We start from the raw sequence: 23488 nt of genomic DNA on the forward strand, positions 1-23488 counted from the left end.
TTTTGTATCACATTTTTTTTATTTTTGTTTCCAGTCCGCCTTAAAGCACAAATTCTGGGAACTCAAATGTAACGTCCTTCCCAGTCAGTTTCTTGTACACAGCCGTGAATGTATCCATCTGCAAGCAACAAGAAAATTAAGCTGTTAACAATTTGCCATTTTTCAAACACAAAATATATTCTTGTAATTTTAACACATCATACATATTTTTTTCCTGTGAAAAGGTTCAGAATAGCGTAATTTATCCAGACACAGTAATGTTCCTGGTAAAATATTCTCTCATCATATCCTTTTCTTATCAATATCTAAAATATCCCTAAAATTTCATACCTGTAAGGAAAATATTGTCAAAATGTTTTATTATGATGGTATGAAACGAGATTTAAACATCTTGCTATGTGGACACAGTACTTTTTATAAACTTTCTAGTTCTGTGTTGAATAACATGATAAAGTCCAAAATAGCATAAAAATTTCCAGTCAATATACTGAGGGGCAAGACAGTGTACAGGACAAAAAAGTGTCTTAGGTATCAATGTGGACAAAAACACACACAGCAACAAACGACCATAAATCTGTATGGTCCGACACAACATCCGATTCCAGTACCCAACATTCTGCCATCCCAAGAGGTAGTCATGACATTATATAGCGGTACACATATGAATGAAGCGCAAACATTATCCAACAATATGAAAACATGAAAAGGTTCAGAATAGCGTAAATTGTCAAGACATATTTGTTGTTCCTGTTTAAAAATAGCTCTCATCATATCCTTTTCATAATGTGCCTATTTAGCAATTTTTGTAACCCAATTTTAAACAAATAGTTTTGAATTCTGAAATCAGCTTCATTAATCAATGTTAAAAGAATATGAACAAAAAAATATTTGCTTACCTACCTGTGGGCATATGATCTACGCATTTGGGGAAATCTTTTACCTTAACCCAGATAGGTGAAAGTTTAGGGTCGGGTTGATCGAGGTGCGTCAGAAGAATGTTCATGTTTGATTGAGCAAGTCAGTCACATGGTTTTGTGTAAGGGGGGGGGGGGGGGGCCTCAGAAATGAACTATTTAATGCTTTTGTATCATTTAGGTTTCTCCCTGTCAGGTCAGTGTACCAATTTGAATAGGGCAGAGTGCTGACCAGAAAATGGAAACTTCAGTGCACAACACAGTTTTTAAAGGGCATTATATGCTATATGCATACACAGTATTTTTCATAAAATTTCTAGTGCTGGGTTGAATAACATGGAAAAAGTCAAAAATAGCATAAAAATATCCAGACAAAAATTGTTGTTATTGAGGAATAATTAATAAATGACCAGTCAATAAACTGAGGGGCAAGGCAGTGTACAGGGCACTCCATCAGTAGAAGAGCTCTTACCACATACAAAATTTGGCAGTTGTGTGTGACAAAAAAGTGCATTAGGTATCAACGTGGACAAAATGACACACAGCAACAAACAACCATAAATCTGTATAGTCAGACACAACATCCGATTCCAGTTCGCAACATTCTGCCATCCCAAGAGGTAGCCATGACATTATATAGCGGTACACACATGAATGAAGTGCAAACAGTATCCAATAACATGAAAACATGAAAAGGTTCAGAATAGCGTAAATTGTCCAGACATATTTGTTGTTCCTGGTTAAAAATAGCTCTCATCATATCCTTTTCATAATGTGCCTATTCAGCGACTTTGTAACCTAATTTTAAACAAATAGATTTGAATCCTGAAATTTGCTTCATTAATCAATGTTAAAAGAATATGAACAAAGAAATATTTGCTTGCCCACCTGTGGGCATATATGATCTACACATTTGGGAAAATCTTTTACCTAACCCACAGATAGGTGAAGTTTAGGGTCTGGTTGATCGAGGTGCGTCAGAAGAATGTACATGTTTGAATGAGCAAGTCAGTCACATGGTTTTGTGTAAGGGGGTACCTTGGGAATGAACGATTTAATGTTTTTATATATCATTAAGGTCTCTGCCTGTCAGGTCAGTGTACCAGTTTGGATTTGAATAGGGCAGAGTGCTGACCAGAAAATGGAAACTTCAGTGCGAGACAAAAAAAGTGCATCAGCATGGACAAAATGACACACAGCAACAAACGAACATAAGTCTGTATAGTCAGGCACAACATTCGATTCCAGTACGCAACATTCTGCCATCCCAAGAGGTAGCCATGTCATTATATGGCGGTACAAACATGAATGAAGTGCAAACAATAGTATCCAATAATATGAAAAGGTTCAGAATAGCGTAAATTGTCAAGACATATTTGTTGTTCCTGTTTAAAAATAGCTCTCATCATATCCTTTTCATAATGTGCCTATCCAGTGACTTTGTAACCCAATAATTTTAAATCCTGAAATCTGTTCCATTAACCCATGTTGAAAGAATATTTGTCTACCTACATATGGGGCACAAGATATCATCTGGAGGAAGCTTTTACCTAACCTGTACAAATTGTTCCAGTCTACTCAGCTGTAAATGAGTACCTGGTTGGGCAGTGCTAGAATTGTTGAACGCTAGCTGTGAGCGCTGAAATGGCAGCACCGGCTGTGTGCTCTCCAGAGAGTTGAGAAAGATATTGGCTGGATGCAAAGGTCCTATAACCACGGATAATAATTCGTGAACTGCTTTGAGACAACCTACAGATTAGGTTGTGATAAAGCGGTATATAAGAACCTCAAAGTATTATTATTGAGGCTAGTCAGAGGAATGTAAATTATGTAAGAGGGTTCTTCGGGGATGCATGATGTATCTCCATCAAGTTAAACAAGAGCACCGCAAACAGATGCATAATACGCCCGTCTGACCCTATCCAATGATTTTTCGTTTGTTAAATTAAATCCATATTGTCCTTCTTAGACCCCACATGAACATCTATACCAAAAACACATGATCTGACTGAACTCTACACCACTGAAGAAACTTGCACCAAAACTTAAGCCGTGAAATTGCACGAGAAAAGTTTAGCCGTGAAATTGCACGAGAAAAGTTAAGTCCAAAACACATCCAAAATTAACAAAAATAGAAATTATTTCCCCAAATTAACTCCATATTGTCCTTCTTAGATCCCACATGAACATCCATGCCAAAAATTAGGACAATAACACATGATCTGACTGAACTGTAGACCACTGAAGAAACTTGCACCTAAACTTTAACCGGACGGACGTAAACGCAATTCCATAATACGTCCGTCGAATTTCAACGGGCGTATAAAAAACATAAAGCTCAGAGACACAATATTGTGTCTTTACTTGCATTCTCTCCACTTTTGACACAAGTCAGTTAACTGTTTGATTTAAGGTTATCCTGCCCACCTTGTGCTCAATGTTTGTTTGCTGAGTTTTATCAAGGTGGACCTTGATCAGCCTGGATCCGTCCAACTTGATGCGGATTCTCTTGCCAACAATTTCTGCAGGGAAGGTCAGATCGTCCAGGATACTGTCGTGTACTGCTGTAAGAGTACGGCTGAAGAAAAATATATCGGTACATTACTGTACAAGTATATACAAAATACCAAATATTTTACAAGCGTTTAATATAAGCAATCAAGGATCAGACACAAGATACTTAAGCATTTCATTAATATCCACAAAACAAGGATACCTAAAAAAAGGGTACTCGAAATGCGTCCTCAAACTTGCATCTTTCTGAAATTCACATTCTTTTTTATATTCGGGACATTGGATATCATAAATTTTCAAAACTACTGTATTAGACTTGGGACATGTACTCGTGCTCTGCTAAGCTTATTGGTAAATGAAGTTCAATCATTCCCTTTTTTGAGAAAATTTGCATCTGTGAAAGCACAACGTTTCAAATTTATTGAGTATCACAAAAGTCGTTTTCTGATTTATACAAGATTTCTTATTCATCTGATGAAACAAGCCATTTGGATTGATATGTCTCGTCTATGCGCCGCTTTGACCATCAATGCACATATGAGAGAAACTAAGTTAAACGTAAAAAAAAAAAATGTTGATGGAAATGCTGACAAAGTCAAAGGACTAGTGGACTATGAAAGTTAGGCCGCATCCAGCATTTCACGCATGGGTTGAGATGTACTACCCAAGATGATGCGCATCTATGGTCCAAGTTTGGTTGGTGTTGCACTTGTATACTTTCAGAGAAACTAACTTAAACACAAACGCTTTGTGTTGATGCCGTCGCCACAAAAGCAACATCTAAGTCTCGCTTCCCCTTCGTGGCGGCGAGACAAAAAGCATGCACTTCCACTAAAGCATGATATCATAATTTCACTTCATAACCAGTTTTTATGCGAAACACGTTTATTATTACAACCAAAATCATAATATAAACAACTACCCAAGATCCTTGCCAAAAAAAACGATTTTTTTGGGGAGGATTAATGTCATTTTCTATACTTATTCAGAATAAAATAGTTTTGTTGAGAACTTCAATAACAAGTTTTTCTAAAATTCATAAACAATGATTCACGATTCACAACATTAACTTGCATCAGCTCGGAAAACTGTGAATCCAGTATTTTTAGACCTTAAAGTGAAGTAAATGACTTGCATTACATCTAATGTACATTTGTTAATGTGCCATCATTTCAATATAATTTTATACAGACCGATTTATTGGGATATTTTCTGCAACTTATTGTGAAGTCATCATCACAATTAGTCCGAATTATTCTGACGTTTTATCGACTTTTTTCATATCGGTCTGTCGTCAATTAACGTCAGAACTCCCGCCCTCTATAATATGCGGGAAATATGCGACCCGTGCCCGGAGCGCACTTCAAACTGATATTTTGGAAACAAATTGTCAATTTCACACACATTTCGCACATGGATCGAAAGATCTATTCTTTATGCACAAGATGAACATAAATTACATGCCTCAAACAACCAATACAATCACTAAAAACATATTTTTCAAACTTACTCTGTTTTACTCTAGTTTTTTGATAGCCCCGCCTTTTAATGCCACGTGACTTAAATCTCGCCGGCCTACGTCATAACGTTGGGATATACCTTCGGTAACGCGAGATCTCGTCAAGTCATGTGACATTGCTCATGGCCTAATTTCCATTAAAAACATGGGTTGGTATAGAAAACGTTGGAAAATACTTTTCGTAATGATCTTTGAAACATGTTATTGATACCACCTAGTGCATAAAGAATAGATCTTTCGATCCATGTGCGACATGTGTGTGAAAATGACGATTTGTTTCTAAAATATCAGTTTGAAGTGCGCTCCGGGCGCGGGTCGCATATTTCCCGCATATTATAGAGGGCCGGAGTTCTGACGTTAATCGACGNAATATACGTCAATTTCTGACTTTCGCAATGAAATTACTTATAAACCTGGCTCAAATATAGCTTTAATCATTGGAAAGAAGTTCTTGCTGATTTTTTTATGACTGAACTACTTTTCCATAGACTAGACTTGACCCAGTATCCTACTTACGATCTAGGGCGCTTCTGTTTGTTCTTCCTTCTGGTTTTCCTTGTTGGCTTAGGTAGAATCCTCCTCTGTAAAATGCACATTAACAAATTACAGACTTATTTCAGGTATACAGCATTCTAAAGTGAGAATCTTCTGAATTAAAATCAACATTTTTTTAAAAAATAAATTTAACAATAAAACCAAATTCCTTTTTGAAAAATAACCTGAATGATGTAGATTACACAATTCTAACAATGAAAACATACATCCTGCATCTCTCCGTAGACACCTCAGTTGGTAACGGTAAACCTCCGGTCTGTTCGAATAGGCGGATAGTTAGAAGACACTTTTTGAACAATAAAAATAATAATTTTCTGTCTAGTGATGGTTCGAACCCTGCTTATACACGTTTCGGATTGTTCTAACACTCAACTGAACTTACGTATTTATTGATTGAGGTTGGCTATCGGAGATGCAATGATAGCCTCGCGAAACTCGCTTAAACTTTATCTATTTGCGCATTGACAGTGTCTAACTACTGAATAACACTCATGTGCGACCATTGTTGTCATCAATTTGTACATAAATAAGTCACATATCACCGATAATTGAGTTTCTTTCTTGTAAACATGTGCACGCGCCAGTCAAACATCTTTAGGCCACGACCATGTATAATAGCCTAACAGTACACGGAGTGCAGAATGTTAACGTCACATCGCCGACAGACATATGTTTTGTCATATTACTGTGATGAATTTGATTATATAACTGCAACCTGACCACCGATCACCGATTTATAACTTAATTGATATATTACCTATACACGTGCCAAAACAAAAATATCTGACCAGGTGGTCGATCAAACTATTAATCCGTAATTGCAGTTTCAATCCACCCTCCGCATTCTGATCAGTACACCTGAACTTTTGTCATTACCCGAGAAAACATCTACTGCTTTGCGGCCTACATACTTGTCTCTGCTTTGCAATTGAACTTAATTATTGATTATCAATATGTAAGTAAATATAAGAAAGATATATATACCATTATTCATCTCCAGATTTGCAAATATATATCGCAATAAGGCGGTCGGTGTTCCGTATCAATAATTTGACTGTTTGCCGTGATTTTTGTCTTAGTCGACTGGGATAGTTCAAACTGCTCTTTATTTTAGCGACTATAATTTTCTGTAATTCGAACAGGATTGACAATATTTATTTAATTTTGTTCACACTGACCGAAGGTTTCCCGTACTTGATTCTTCTGAAGGAAACAAATTAAAACCAGTCCATTCAAAGGATCAAAAGAAAAGAACTGCATATCAAATGGAATTTTTTCTGAAGTCAATCTCATATAAAGGTAATTATACCTGTGCAATAAATACAACATGCTTTCCGCTGAATTTTTTTTCCAGCTCCCTAACCAAACGGGTTTGGATTTTCTGGTATTGTCTCAGCTGTGGAACTGGTACAAAGATGATGATAGCTTTCTTGCCAGCCACATCAATTTCCTACAAAAAAAAGTACAGGTAGTAAGGAAAACTTATTCATTTTGTAAAATACTTTCACAAAGATCATGTAATATCTAAATTCAATGAGAGAGCAATGTTTTTAGATCAAACCCTTCCAATTCAACTCTGCAAAACAAAGCATTCTGATATTGTCAAACAAATTATTTTTCCAATCACATACAACTTCTTACTTTTAACGTTTTGACAACGTTGTATGTATTTATCTCCAACAGAAATTCAGTGAAAATCACCTAGGCCAATGCTCATGTATAAACTGTTCTCATGCTAAAGCATGGATTCTGTGCGTAAGCAAACTTTATCCAAATCGCTTCAATCATGTGACTGACAAAAGGCCATATGTAAATATTTAACACAGAATTCGGCTTTCAGTCTTTCAAAAATTCTACCAAATCATTGAGGAAATGATTTGGTATAGATTTTTTATAGATTTAACACCGGAACAAGAAATTTGGCTCAAGTATAGAACCTGATTTTGAGCGCGAGAATGGTTTCATGAATACGGGACCTGAAAATCACTATCACATTATATAGTCTGTTCTCAAGTGTTTTTAATGGAAATTCTGGAATTAAGGAATGCATTTGTCAACAACGGTGTCAGTTCTATACAATTCTATACAATACTGGAAACATTTTAGATATTGTTTGAAACCATACTATTTGAAAGATTGACATTCATATTGTTGGGACATGACAGGTTGAATGAATGAAAGCGTGATAAATATTGTACAATGTCTTATTCATATGGAAGTAAAATGTCTTTTTCTCACCTTGGCTCCTGAAATGTACAGTTCACGAAGCTGGGCCTTCAGGTCACTGTTCATCTCAAGCTCAAGCAGGGCCTGTAAAAAATCGAAGGAAATTTACTTACCCAGTCTATATATCATCACTCTTATCACAATTCAAAACTAAAACTATGTTCGGAAGAGATCATGTCCTTTATATTGAATATAGCAATTAGGAAAAGGAACAATATTACTAAAAGGAACAATGGTTCACCTGTTATAGGTTTTAATAGCTTTAATAGGAGAAGGAAAAGCCACTAAATGCAATGAAGCCAGAACAGGATTCAGATCCCTGACCTCTCAACTCTTAGAAGGGGTGTCGGGTCATTTCATCCTAAATCCTGTTTTTACAGCCCCAGGACGTTTTGCACTAGCTTGCTTCGCCCTATTTTTGGGTCAATCTTTAAGTTGTTAATGGATAATAGTCTCAATTGAAGCTCTCCTTAGTCTTCCTTAGCCTTTTTTGTCAATAGACTTGTTAGATTCATACATGGTGGACCAGATCAACATCTAGACCTGGAATACTTCTGACAACACAATATATCATGAAACATGAAAACAGGAAGTTTTCAAATCATCAAAACATTTGAATTGATTAACATAGCTTAAATTATTTTTTGGAAATTAGGATAAAACAATCTTGGGCGAACTGGATCAAGGCTAATCATCCCTCTTTTAATAAGTTTTGAAACACAATAACACAACAGACTCTTCATACTAACTCCTCTGGGTTCATTTCAGAAGTTGGGGTCAAATGTAAAAGGAAGGAAAAACTGTGGTCAAGGCCAGGATTCATACCTAGGCCACTCTAACCAACTTAACTATATGGTCAGTTGGATACCTGGTCACTGCCCACTACGCAACCCCCCNATTTGATGCGCAAATGTACCTGTGAGACCGACTGCTCGAAGTCATCGGGCTTCTCGCCTTGAGGCTTAATTATTTTAGCGCTCGCCGAGTACATCTGCAATGTAGAAAAGATACATTTAATAACATTTAATATAAAACGTCGAGTCCATTCAAAACATTTATCCTCAACAATATCACAACACTTTAATAATAAAAAAAATCAGACTTTTAGCATTGTCTAGTTTGCAACTGATTTGAAAGCTACAGACAGCTATTTTGAACACCGTAAATATAGGAAAAAATCTCCTGAAGCCAGGAAAACGATAAATGCATCACCAGGGTTTATTACGTTTTCCAAGATATTCCGTCAATGTAGTTAAAGCGAACGAGACATTTATTTATTATGTGAATAATAAGCAAACGAAGGTTGACGATATGTTGTTAAATGATGAGGAATTCGTCTTTGCTGTATGATAATTCCATGTATATAGCACACAGTGATGTCAATACACAGCGATGTCAGTTATCAATCCTCAATAATCAACAAAACTAATACTCATCAGTGCGTTATTGATATGTCCACGAATGTAAAAGTATTAGATGTGCGACATATATTTATTTTATGTATAATATCGGAATCGTTGTGATGAATTTCGGGCTTTAAATGTCATGTGTACGGTGTGCGAACCTTGGCAATGGCGGCGACGGAAGAAGAGGACTTGGCCGGAAGTTGCACACAGTGAGTTCCGCTAGGTGGCACACCACCAACCTTGAATCGAAACTAGAAAGCATGCAGTAAACACGTTAGTTCTTATGAGCACTTTCTTCCGTTTGCATATCATGCCGTACTATGCAGTTCGGAGTGGACGGATTCCCGGTATATATAAGACTTGGTAAAACAATATATTTATTTGCGATTCATTTGATAAAAGGTCGTTGTAGAACCAATGTAACGTTACACTTTTTTACAGTCAGACAACTATTATACTAATTATACTGTGATAACTACTCACTGCTCGTATGTAAGAAACAGTTGTTGCAGTGATCGTGGCATTGCAAAGTTGACACAAGTCGGATATGAAAATGATAATATAACACGGATCTAGGTCAAAACGGCCTCACTGTAAAAACGGCACTAGTTGAAACGGCCCTACTTATTAAATCTTGTTATACAATTTGATTAGATTTTAAATGAAGTTATCAACCTGTAATAATAATATTTATTCAGGTAAAAGGCAAATAATACACTTCTATCACATTTTGCAGATTGGACATAAATATTTATTTATTATCACATGATGTATATTTGAATAAATTGGCTGTATTGAAATATTTAAATATACATCAATGTTCATATATACATATATGTCCCGTTATACTTAGCAATTTATTTAAATTTATGTAAATAATAACTACACGTACAGGTCATACACGTACTTACATTATTCTTTAACTTTATCTGTTACAACACCGAATCAGAACTTTTTCAAATACAGCTCAGTTGGAGTGTATGTTACTATATAATAGGTAAACAATCTTCAAACTATTATTATCATGCCCCCCTCCTCCAGAATTGCAGAATAGATAGATAGATAGATAGGCACTGTCTTTATCACCATTCGTCTTCCTACTACAAACTGATTAGAAAATGCATGTAGTATTGTGTTTTATGTATTATCATATTTTATTTTGCTTGTAGGGATGAATGTAAAGCACAAGTCAATGGATTCCCAAAGGCCAGATACAAAAAGTTCAACACTGATGCAGAGGCCACCGATTTTGTAAAAGATACAAATGGTGATTCCAGAAATATCTCATCTGCAAGTGGGTACACCCAGCAACAGAACAAATATAAGAATAAGACATCTGCAGCTTCCAGTAACAGACTGCCCATGAAGAAAGTTTCCCTATCAAATAAAAGTGAAGGATTTGGTAAGTTTGCAAGAATTACTGAATTTTATAATAACAATAGCTAATACATTATCTTTTAGTGACTGCTCTATACATAATATATTTTTATAATTTCAGATAACACAGACTTTGAAGGTGACATGAAAAATGCATACAAGATTGAGTACACAAAAACTGTGTACATGCAACCTCCAAGGTCACAAGGGGCACATTCAAGGCCAAGGGGTGCACATTCAAGGTCAAGGGGTGCACATTCACAGGGTGCACAGTCAAGGTCAAAAAGTACATTGTCACGGTCACATAATGCATCCAACAGAAATGAAAATGGTACAGGTAATTGAATTTTCCATATAATATGAAAAAGTTCATCTGGCTATTAATGAGGTTATGCCATGGTGTAGCATTGAATCTGTTCTGATAAATAAACTTTACCCACTTCCATGGTCACAGAATAACTAGAAGGCCTAAGGTGATGATATTTGGCCAGTAGCATGCTGGGATAAAGGGCGAACGACTGTGTTGTAATTAATGACCTTGATCCACTTTCACGATTGTAGTGTCAAATTTGCTAAAAACATTTAAACAACTTCTCATGATTAATCAAGAGGCTTAAGGTGATATTTAGCCAGTAGCATGCTGGCATGAAGGGCTATACATTGTGTTTAAATAAATGACCTTGATATATATGTTCAAGGTCACAAGGATCAAATTTGTAAAATTAAACAACTTCTAAAGATCCATAAAGTCTAGATAGACTAAAAATACTCAACAGTTAGCCTGCTCAGGTGAAAGGCTACTAAGGTTATCAGAATAAATTATCTTGACCTTTCTTTGACACAAAGTTCATATGTGTGAAAAACTTGAAACAACAATTTCTAAAGGTCCTTTAGCCTATACGGCTTGCTTTGGTAACACAGCTTGAAGATTGTTTAGCTAATAATCTTCACCAATTTAAAAGATCACAATCACAAATGGAATTAAATTTAAATCTTCAAATAAGTATTTATAAACTGTAGTAATGATATCGGATAACATACATGCACATTTACACAGGCCAGGTGTTGGGACCCCTTTTGTATATTGAATTGTGGATGCACTTATATCTGCCATATTATTATTTTGTTAATTTATCTCTGTGTACATAGTACGTCACGTGATGTAAATATAATCCATATGCTGTATTCGTGGTGACGAGCTTGTAAGTTGTTAGAACTTGTCTCTCACCCATTTGTCTGTTTCGACAATACAATATCTGTTTGATCAAGGGGATGGTGTAGTGGTGTATACAGATGGTGGTTGCACTAACAACGGTCAGGCGGGAGCTCAGGCTGGTATAGGGGTGTACTGGGGACCAGACGACCCTAGGTAGGTGATATTTTGGTCAGTGTTCAAAATACACAAAATATTAAGTATAATAGAACTGAACATTTTAAAGAATATAATATAGTGTGAGGCTGGTTATTTTGGTGGAATTGTATTTTTGTGATTTCTCTGTCTATGCACTTATTATCACAAAAAGTCATCTTGTTTTGGTAACCTAAGAATATACCCCCTAACATCTCGCCCTCAAGTTAGGAAACAATTCTTTATCTCTTACCCTGTTGGTCGTATCATACACGTAGTGTTGACATTATGTCAGTGCATTGTTGACATACTGTCCTACAATATTGGTGTGAGACGGACCCAGTACAGAATAGATACACCTGTCCAGGGTAAGACAAAGAGATTTCCAACATACTGTCCTACAATATTGGTGTGAGACGGACCCAGTACAGAATAGATACACCTGTCCAGGGTAAGACAAAGAGATTTCCAACACATCCTTGTGACTACTTTCATAGGGTGGATCGCTCTATTTTACCCACACTGATTATGAGACTCTAGTAATTATATGAATATATGTTATGTCATTAGTATTCCCCTTGTAATTTCATAACTGTTTCATAAAATCCAGGAATGTTAGCGAGCGTCTTCCAGGGAGACAGACAAACAATAGAGCAGAAATACATGTAAGTACATACAGAGTCAGGTCATTGTCATTCCTATATCTCTAAACATTTACTTCAGGTTGGTAAATATGGATTGTAGAAAGGTTCAGGTAGCACAACCAGTAAGTGTTTATGTGTGATGTTTCGATGACTAGTATAGTATGTACTCTGTCCTATTCATCAGACAAATTATCATTCCTAGGGTGTCCTTAAGCTTCAATTGGTGTAAACTTTGTATATTACTTTTTTATGTACTGTTATAAGTGCTATATATTTATTGAAGGAATGCTTTACAAATATTCTTGTAGTAGGGCAAATAAATCAGTTATTATGTTTCCACTTTTGGCAGTTGAAAAGAATGCAAAATAATCTATTTTGTAAAACTATATTTTCTGACCATCAAGTTTTCAACGTCTCCATTTGATGTTGCCTCTATAGTTATATCCCCAACTTGATGTAGGGGAGTGTAAAGTAATCACTTTGAGAGTGTGTGCAGGCATGTGTCCATAGTAAAAACCTTAATGTGTACATGATATCTCATGAACAGATTAAGTTAATAGATACACATGTTATCATAACATGAAGTTCTATTCACAAATAGTTTTTGGTGGTCATTGGTCAAGGATAAAGTGTTAAAGGTCACACTTCACCATTTTGATATTTTTATTCTGTGTGGGCAGTTTTTGATGTCGATGTGGATAGTGCTATAAGAGGTAATACTGAAAAGGAAAAAAAAATCCGTTATCATTCAATGATATAAAGAAATTATTATAAGTAGTCATGCTAGGAAATAAGATTATAAGTAGTCATGCTAGGAAATAAGATAAATGCTTGAAGAGTTGTTTCGCATAATGTTGATTGGTTGATAAAAACAATTCATTGATATGTTTCAGGCAGCCTGTCGAGCAATAGAGCAGGCCAAGGCACAAGGCATGCCCAGCATTACCATCAAAACTGACAGTCAGTTCCTCATCAACGGTACGTGTGTCTTCGTTCTCAGGGTCTTATTTTTCTCCAAACGCTAAAAATAAGCACACCCAGAAAAAATCCTAAAATTTGATCCGTAACATAAATCCTTGCTGATTATGTGTACTTTACCGATTATTCAGTTCACTTGAGTACATGTGAAATTTTCCTCCAATTACTTAAAGAAAAAATCAAATGTTAATCCTTTATATATTCTAAATGAATAAATAATATATATTTTTATTTTAATGTTCAGATGGATGGAAGTATCCCCTAATGTCTGTGTTAAACTGTTAGATAAAATCCATTTCAGCTGCAACAAAATGGATGTCAGGCTGGCAGAGAAATGATTGGAAGCTTTCCAGTGGTGGGCCTGTTAAAAACAAGGAGGATTTTCTTCACTTGAAACACGTTTCTGACGGGATCAATATTGAATGGGTAAGATTTGAAACGCACAGAGATTCGCCAAAATATATTCCTGCTTCATATTTACAACAATTTTTTTTTAAATGAAATAGCAATTAGTAAAATTAGTTTTCCTACATTTGGATGTTTGAATAAAAATGATTCATCCCAAGTCCAAAGTTATTCTAAATTCTTTGTGATAAAAAAAAAAAAATCTGCATCTTTTTATTTCAAACTTAGCTTGCTGCCAATCGCTCACACATATGGGATTTTTTTTTGACCAATTTGTTTTATAAATCTTATGTGAAATGGAGAGTCTTGAGTACTTATTATATTAAGTACCATTACAACAGTAGAGCATGGATTCTTCACATCGCAAATATTTCATTACAGATTCATGTACGGGGACATGTGGGTATCTTAGGGAATGAGGCAGCAGACAGTCTTGCTAATGAAGGGGCTTGTAAACCACTGCCTTGATCTAAGTCTTTACCTCCGACTGACCAAGTCTTCACCTTCGCCTGACCACAGCTATGATGTTGGTATCAACCGCAGCTAAAATGTTGGTGTTTGTTCAACAGATCATCCTTTCTGTATTCTCTACCAAAGAGAGTACTCAAAATGGGTGGCCAGTGACATTTCCTTACATCTAACTAGGTCGGTCACACCTGAAGGAAGCAGTTGTTCTGCAGCTTAGATCAAAACAGTGTTGGATTGTGTAGACATTGGACGCTCTCGTGCACTGTTGCTGTGGAAATGTTGACTGCTTATTTGTAAAGTCAGTCTGGGTTACTTTCACACTTGTAACATAAGATTGTGAAGTTATCATATTGAAAAGGAAGTCCGTGAAACTTTGATATGGGATTATTAGTCTTTGTTTACATTAAAGCGCAAAACATGTCAGTCTTTCAGGATTATGATTGTCAGATTTTTGTTCAAAATTGGACAATTTCTCCAATTTTTGAATTATATGAATTCATTCTTGGTTTTGACAATAACCTATGTGAATAAATATGATAGTCCATTTTTTCTACTTTCATTGTTGAATTATTTTTGAAAACTTTGCACCATAGATGCATCTAAGGTAGTACATCTCAACCCATGCATCAAATGCTGCCTACCTCTCATGGTCCATTGACTTTGTCAGCATCTCCATCAACATTAACGTTTGGCATTTAAGTTCGTTTCTCTGAAACTAGAAGTGCTATAGACCAACTAAACTTGACATGTTCTTTGATGGTCAAAGTGGGGCACAGGCGAGACATATCGATTCAAATGGCTTGTTATATATTTTTTTACAGGACAGTGTGCTGTAGTTTTAAGGATAAGGAGCATTTTAACTTTTTCCACTGCATTTCCAGCATATTTTAATGGTAATGTGTTCTTTACATACATATTATATTTCCTACGATAAAGTACTCATTACTATTCCTAATTAATATTGAGTTTGTTTTCCCAAAACTTTAGCAAAAAAAGAACCAAAAACAATGAGAAATGTCACATTACCGTGGAATGAAAAATACCTAAAATGATCAAAACAAGAAACTTCATTGAATTGGTTGGTGAGATCAGTGCATAACGACCATTGATTTCTAGCAAAAGAGGAGTACTGTCTTCTAAGATAGGCATTACATCTTTCTTTATCTGTGTGTGAAGAGCTGGGCCTTGCATTGCATATGCATATGCAAGGAGTTCAGGGTTTGACTGGAGATGTAGGTAGCACTGGACCAGAGGGCCAGACTGGCAACTCAGGATCAGCAGGGTCTACAGGACAAGTGGGCAGCACTGGACAAAAGGGAGATGATGGAGGGAAAGGTGATATTGGAAACACGGATCCAGTTGGGAACACGGGACCCGTTGGATCAACTGGATATACAGGTATCACAGGCTCGAAAGGAGACACTGGTAGCAAAGGCACCGAAGGACAAGTTGGCAACACGGGAGAAAAGGGGTCAATTGGTAACACATGCATTAAAGGGGAAACGGGAGCAGTGGGTGCTACTGGTATAAAAGGAATTGGACGAGATGATGGTAACACTGGACAGAAAGGAGATATTGGATCCACTGGGTCTGTTGGTACTACAGGCGGGAAATGTGGGTGCCACTGGAGGAACAGGTCAGGTTGGAAATACTGGTTATAAAGAAGAACAAGGACTAAAGGGCGATCAAGGTGTCACAGGTAGTGTTGGAGACACGGGAATACAAGGTGTCGAGGGTGTAACTGGAAATTCTGGTGCCAAAGGAGACAGTGGTGACAAAAGGAAGCGTTGGGTCCACTGGTCAAGCAGGTGATTCTGGTATACAGGGAGTTACTGGACAAGTTGGCAATACTGGCAGCAAAGGAGATGAAGGCAACACGGGGACAAAGGGCTTTGTTGGGGATACCGGTATTCAGGGAGCCATGGGCGATGTTGGTGCTACTGGAACACAAGGTGTGGAAGGGCAGACGGGAGCAGTAGGTGACACTGGCATTTAAGGTTTGACTGGAATGGTTGGTAACACTGGACCGAAAGGCGGGGTTGGAGATACAGGAGTACAAGGTATATCTGGTGTACAGGGTACGAAAGGAGATACAGGATCGATGGGAAATACAGGCATTCAAGGTACCAAAGGTGATACTGGAGTTCAGGGGCTTACCAGCTCAGTAGGCGACACTGGCTCAAAGGGCGAGATAGGTAGTTCAGGGTCTCGAGGACAGACAGGAGAGAGCGGTGTCGCAGGTTCCTCAGGGGTCGAGGGAAATACTGGTGCTACTGGAGATATGGGATCTACTGGACCAACAGGATCAACAGGAGTGATTGGAAACACTGGTGTGAAGGGAGACACTGGAAATACTGGACCACAGGGAACTGTGGGAGACACTGGAGTCAAAGGAGACCAAGGCATCGTTGGAAACACTGGTATGGTCGGATTATGATAGGACTAGCAGTATCTGAGAAATGGAGTTATACACAAAGTCAAATCAAAGTTGGTGAAGAAAACATTCAGGTCACAGTGGTGTAAATGTTACATGATACTGAAGTACTCTGAAAGATGTATGTTGTGTTTTAGTTCAATGACTGAGGGACTTGTAGTATCAAGGAAATAAAGCTAAAAACAAATTAACCAAATTGAGTGAAGCGGAAAATATAGGACACAGTATGACCCACATTTCATACAAGAGGTCCAGAGGGCCTGAATTTTTCACCTTGATATTTACGTTATCATGACGAAATATTCTCATTAAATGAAATAATTAAAATAAATTCCCAGAGTTGGGGCAAATGATTGAATATGTGTATTCAAATTGTCATGCTGAACAATCATATATATATTACAATAGGGTGGGAATCACAGGTCAAAACCTATTCATTGGTATGGAAAAAATTGTTTGAAGAAATAGATATGGCATAAGCTCACCTTGATCCATTGAACCAGGGGAGCTAATCACAGTGTAGATGTATCTGCATATGAACATGATTACTATGGGACTTATAGTATGAGAGAAAGTGAGCTCACTCAGAATGCAAAGTCTTGCCAAAGTCAGTGAAGTGAAAAATAAATGCTGCGATGATTGACATTTCATTTAATGGTGTAGTGATGCTCAAATGTGTCTACATGCATATAACCTTCGATCACTATGGGATTTCTAGTGTATCAGAGAAAGGGAGCTGGATGCAATGTCTTACAAAAATATCATATGAACGGACTGAAAAGACAAACATGATGCCCTGATGGCATAAAAGATCCAACTAATTATATACGTCAACTAATCTGTCATTTAAGTGAAACAAGAGGCCCATTGGCCACAATAGCTCACCTGAAATTTGTTATTTTAATTTATACCTGTCGAATACCACAGTTTCATCAAATGTACAGATTCTCCAAAAGTTATTTTAAGTTTTGACATATTTGACCCCAGTGACCTGAAAATTAGCTCAGTCTTTTTTTGTTAGCAAAACTTTTTGGGCTCCATTTAAGCTAGCTAACAGTCAAATATCATGAATTTATGCCTTTCAGTTCTTCAGCAGAAGTTGTTTGAAACTTTACACATATTTTTCCTCTTGTGACCTTGAATGTAAGTCAAGGTCATTTTTCGTTTGCAAACTTTGTGGCTCCATTTCAGGAAGCTATTAGCCTTATTACACGACTCTAGGCTTCTCAGTTCTTCAGAAGAGGTTGTTTGAAGTTTGAGACATATCTGACCTCTGACTTTATAAGGAATCTACCAGCATAACATGACTCTAGGCCTTTTGGTTCTGCAGAAGAAGTCGTTTGAAGTGTTTAACTTCTGTAACCCCATACCCCCAACCATCATGTGTGGGGAGAAAAAATAAGTTACACCAAACAAAAAACAACAACAGCTGTATTGAATATCTAAGCTTGTTTATTGGATTACTATTTGATCACAGATATAACAAATATTTCATAATATTTATTTATAACAATACAACGACTTGTATAATTGAACAACTTCCCCTATCCATGATATAAAAATAATTATAGCACACACATGTAATACCAGAGTTCATATTACACATAATCAAGATCATAAATTACATTGCTATTCAATACAAAAAAGCTTTTAAAATCAGTTTTATCGGTGGACTTTAAAAGATAATTAACAGCTATTTTAATTGTAAACGTGACCCACCCATCTGGCAAGCTCTCAATCAACTTTTTTTATTTCTTAGCTATACTCGAGTATTTAAGTGTAAAAATACAAGTTTTAACTTACAATAAGCCCATGCCTGCTAATAAGCCCACTCATATCTATTGTAGTTCAGTAGAAATGTCCACAACTGCTAATTCTTTGTCCTGTAATGAGTCTCACTTTTACTTTGAGTCAGATATTAGGTGTTGGCCCGAAACCGCAATGATGCATGTACGTAGCAGCCTAAGGGTTAATACAGGATAGATATTGTAATTGTAACAAAATTTTACTTTACACTTTACGAACTGACAAATCTGAAAAATCAACAATACAAAATTAGCTTTGGTGACAGAAATCCTCCTTGAATGGACTGTCAGGTCAGTAATTCTTCCAATTGATTAGAAATAATATTTAAAACTATAGGTTTATTTAGTTAAACCAATCTATCAAATTATCCTGAAATGTAGTATTAGGCTGACAATGTTTAGTTTATTTCATAACCCAACTATTTTAATAACTCTTTGCTATTAACTTTCCTATTTATGTTTCCTTTTTAAATTAACTTGTGACTTAATATTAAATAGCTTCAAAAACAATAAAAACAGTCAATCTGAGTTGCAGAATATTGCTGTAGGATATTCTTTTAGATGAATTACTGTGCAGTCTACAGGACTTTTCCTCTAGCTTTATTATAGATTATACACGTGTACTGAAACACAATCTACAGTCTACGGGACTTTTCCTCTAGCTTTATTGTAGATTATACCCGTGTACTGTAACACAATCTACAGTCTACAGGACTTTTCCTCAAGCTTTATTGTAGATTATACACGGGTACTGTAACACAATCTACAGTCTACAGGACTTTTCCTCTAGCTTTGTTGTAGATTATACACGTGTACTGTAACACAATCTACAGTCTACAGAACTTTTCCTCTAGCTTTATTGTAGATTATACACGTGTACTGTAACACAATCTACAGTCTACAGGACTTTTCCTCAAGCTTTATTGTAGATTATACACGTGTACTGTAACACAATCTACAGTCTACAGAACTTTTCCTCTAGCTTTATTGTAGATTATACACGTGTACTGAAACACAATCTACAGTCTACAGGACTTTTCCTCTAGATTTATTGTAGATTATACACGTGTACTGAAACACAATCTACAGTCTACGGGACTTTTCCTCTAGCTTTATTGTAGATTATACACGTGTACTGAAACACAATCTACAGTCTACAGGACTTTTCCTCTAGCTTTATTGGAGATTATACACGTGTACTGTAACACAATCTACAGTCTACAGAACTTTTCCTCTAGCTTTATTGTAGATTATACACGTATACTGAAACACAATCTACAGTCTACAGGACTTTTCCTCTAGCTTTTTTGTAGATTATACACGTGTACTGTAACACAATCTACAGTCTACAGGACTTTTCCTCAAGCTTTATTGTAGATTATACACGTGTACTGTAACACAATCTACAGTCTACAGAACTTTTCCTCTAGCTTTATTGTAGATTATACACGTGTACTGTAACACAATCTACAGTCTACAGAACTTTTCCTCTAGCTTTATTGTAGATTATACACGTGTACTGTAACACAATCTACAGTCTACAGGACTTTTCCTCAAGCTTTATTGTAGATTATACACGGGTACTGTAACACAATCTACAGTCTACAGGACTTTTCCTCTAGCTTTTTTGTAGATTATACACGTGTACTGTAACACAATCTACAGTCTACAGGACTTTTCCTCAAGCTTTATTGTAGATTATACATGTATACTGTAACACAATCTTTCAACAGATAACAACAAAGTTAAAAAAAATAACAATAAAGTTTTGAGACTTGGAATGTGCTAACCGATTTTGTTTCTCTTCGTGGCAAGATGAAATAAATCACTGGTACATTGTATATAGTTATACATTTTTAGGAATTCTAATAGCTGATAATAATATCAGTGAGAGTTAGGAACCATCATTGAGATTTTTTTATCCAGGAAGTAGGTCACTCTCACTAAATATGTTGTGATTAATCTTTGGATCATCATTTAAATGTCTGCCTTCTTTAGGCCTTCCTTACCTGTACTTCCCTCAATACATATGTGTATATATGTACGGTGTTTTGTAACCTTATCTAGCACTTATATAACAAAAACAACATGCGAACTGTCAATCACTTAATCTCACAAGTTTTTTGTTTCATGTACAATATAAATGTGCAAAATAAAAATGTAATAAGTTTGATAAAATCATTTTTGCAGTTAGACATTTCTCTTACTAAACTTTAACAAAAACAAAACAAATTATATCTCCAAATTATTATTCATTATATGATATTTCCAGAGAGTGATTGTTGGTCACCCATGCAGCCAGATAATCAGGAGAGATGCCTCCCTGCTATCTAACAAGTCTAATGAGTTGAACCTGTTCTGTCAGGTTTATAAATGACTCTGTTATAATGCTGTGAAATTCATGTACAGCCAATTCGGTACCGCTTCTTGTTGAATAAAAAAAACCAATATAGGTTTACATATCAGTTTCAGTGCATATTAACAAACATTACTTGTTTAATTGTTCATGGCTGTGTGACAGAGTCCCAGTGACTCAATAAGTCCCAGTGACTCAATAGGCTCATCAATAAAATAGATAAAACAATACTTCCTTACCATTTTTTGTACATTTACTACATACATATATACCTGGTATATCCACCAACACTCTCCATTTATTGCACATGCTATTGTCATTCCTCAATCTTACATCATCTTGCTCACAATACTATCACATAATGCTAAAAATTACTAATAAGCACCCTTTGGTTGAAAAAGATGAAGGGATAATTCTGTTTTATCAGTACATGAAACATGAATGCACTGTATTAAAGTATAGGTGTACCAAAGAGTACTAGCTGTGTGAACTGTGCCTCAAAGGTCCGATCAACTTCTTTTATTTTGAAATTTATATATTATTGGACCATTGAAATAGTCTCCTAGTCGGGCCTGTTTCTTCTTATCATTGTAAATAAAGAAAAAATTGCAAACCCCTACATAAAATTTAGTCTTGGGCATCGGTTAGTTGACAACAAAAAAACATCTTAATAAGCACTATTGGTAAGAAATCATACTGAGTCTTTAACTGTTAAAAAGAGGAATGCATCTTGCATTGGTTATTAAATTAAAGACATTTTGATTCTAAAAGTGCGGAACACACAAAATAAAATAAATAATTTACAAATGAGTATTAAATTTGTGGTTGATGTATCCCTAGTAAATGTACCCTTGGTTATAATATACCGATCAGAACAATTAGAAAGTCTTATAAAAATATAATTACAGGACATAAAAAGCCCCTCATAGGAAGTTTTACATATACCCCATCTTCATCTTAACAATACTTTGCTGAGCTGCATTGCCATTACCAGGTAATAAGTATTGCACATTTTGAAGAAAAAACATCATTGAAAATCCTAGTTTATGGTTCAAACTGCAGGAGAAGTTACTAAAAACTAACAGCAGAACATTGAACAGGAGCTGAACAGAAGAACTTAGCAAACTTACATGATAGACAAAAAGGTTTGGTATACAATTTCAATTCAAACATGTAAACAAGAGGCCCAGGGGCCTTAATAGCTCACCTGGTATTTTATTTTTCAATTTAAAACCTGCTGAGTACCATTCAGGTTTATCAAAGAAGTACAAGTAACAAAGTTGCATCTTCCATTTATAAATATTGAATTCCCTTTGCCCAAAGATTCTCTAAAACAAGTTTGGTTTGGTTAAAATCCCTTCAACGGTACAGAAGGAGAAGGATCTTTAATGTTTTCCTCTATTTCCCCTAATGGGCCCCACTAATCTGCCCCAAAGAAGGGGAATCCACACACCTCAGTTTAAACATAATTGATTCTTTTCTCCCTAATCATGCTTCAGACTGCATTTGGTTAAAATTCCTTCACTTGTATAGCATGAGAAAAAAAATCCTCTATTTCCCCTATTGGGCCCCGCTCCTATGCCGCCAGAAGGCCCACACCCTCCATTTATACAAACTTGAGTCTCCTTTGTCCAAAGATGCTCTAGGACAAATTTGGTCAAAATCCTTCAATTGGTTGAGGAGAAGATTTTTAAAGATTTACCTGTTTTCCCCTATTTGGCCCGTCCCTCTGCCCCCAGGGGGACCATACCCTCCGTTCATACAAAACTGAGAACCCTTTGGCCAATGCATATGCTCCAGACCAAATTTGGTCAAAATCCCTTCATCGGTACAAAAGGAGAAGGATATTTGATGTTTTCCTCTATTTCCCCTAATGGGCCCCACCCATCTGCCCTTAGAAGGAGGCCCACACACCTCAGTTTATACAAAATTGATTCTTTTGTCCCTAATCATGCTTCAGACTGCATTTGGTTAAAATCCCTTCACTTGTATAGCATGAGAAAAAAAATCCTCTATTTCCCCTATTGGGCCCCGCCCCTCCGCCCCCAGAGGGGCCACACCCTCCATTTATACAAACTTGAGTCTTCTTTGTCCAAAGTTGCTCTGGGACAAATTTGGTCAAAATCCTTCAATTGGTTGAGAAGAACATTTTTAAAGATTTCCCTTTTTTCCCCTTATTTAGCCCCGCCCCTCTGCCCCGAGGGGGGGCTATACCGTCCGTTTATACAAAACTGAGAACCCTTTGGCCAATGATGCTCCTGACCAAGCTTCAGACTGCATTTGGTTTAAATCCATTTACTTGTATAGTAGGAGAGAAAAAATCCTCTACTTCCCCTATTTGGCCCCGCCCCTCTGCCCCCAAAGAGGCCACACCCTCCGTTTATACAAACTTGAGTCTCCTTTGTCCAAAGATGCTCTAGGACAAATTTGGTCAAAATCCTTCTATTGGTTGAGGAGAAGAAGATTTTTAAAGATTTACCTATTTTTCCCCTATTTGCCCCCGCCCCTCTGCCCCCAGGGGGGTTATACCCTCCGTTTC

General features: G+C 36.4%; 3 protein-coding genes and 1 pseudogene across 4 annotated transcripts; 3 read left to right on the forward strand and 1 right to left on the reverse strand.

Moving 5' to 3' along the window:
- On the reverse strand, positions 1-9373 carry LOC110456605 (40S ribosomal protein S7-like). Its single transcript, XM_021507437.1, has 7 exons — positions 9293-9373; positions 8645-8719; positions 7741-7812; positions 6812-6952; positions 5464-5528; positions 3342-3492; positions 1-118 (listed from the first exon to the last, which is right to left on the reverse strand). The coding sequence occupies exons 2-7, from the start codon at positions 8717-8719 to the stop codon at positions 41-43; spliced, it is 582 nt and encodes a 193-aa protein (XP_021363112.1). The 5' UTR covers positions 9293-9373; the 3' UTR covers positions 1-40.
- Positions 9374-9403: 30 nt separating this feature from the next.
- On the forward strand, positions 9404-14370 carry LOC110456604 (ribonuclease H1-like). Of its 2 annotated transcripts, none has more exons than XM_021507435.1 (8): positions 9404-9497; positions 10304-10536; positions 10633-10848; positions 11781-11880; positions 12470-12524; positions 13397-13481; positions 13783-13907; positions 14268-14370. In XM_021507435.1, exons 1-8 carry the CDS (start codon positions 9418-9420, stop codon positions 14352-14354), a joined length of 981 nt encoding a protein of 326 aa, XP_021363110.1. In that variant the 5' UTR covers positions 9404-9417; the 3' UTR covers positions 14355-14370. The 2 variants fall into 2 exon arrangements, with proteins under 2 accessions (XP_021363110.1, XP_021363111.1); XM_021507436.1 differs by having other exon boundaries at positions 10633-10842.
- Positions 14371-15556: 1186 nt separating this feature from the next.
- Positions 15557-16350, forward strand: LOC110456614 (annotated as a pseudogene).
- Positions 16351-16362: 12 nt separating this feature from the next.
- LOC110456615 (macrophage receptor MARCO-like) lies at positions 16363-16791 on the forward strand. The gene has a single exon (XM_021507448.1). It carries the CDS (start codon positions 16363-16365, stop codon positions 16789-16791), a length of 429 nt encoding a protein of 142 aa, XP_021363123.1.
- Positions 16792-23488: the final 6697 nt, after the last annotated feature.

Source organism: Mizuhopecten yessoensis, unplaced genomic scaffold, assembly GCF_002113885.1.
Source record: "Mizuhopecten yessoensis strain PY_sf001 unplaced genomic scaffold, ASM211388v2 scaffold8811, whole genome shotgun sequence".
Classification (NCBI taxonomy): domain Eukaryota; kingdom Metazoa; phylum Mollusca; class Bivalvia; order Pectinida; family Pectinidae; genus Mizuhopecten; species Mizuhopecten yessoensis.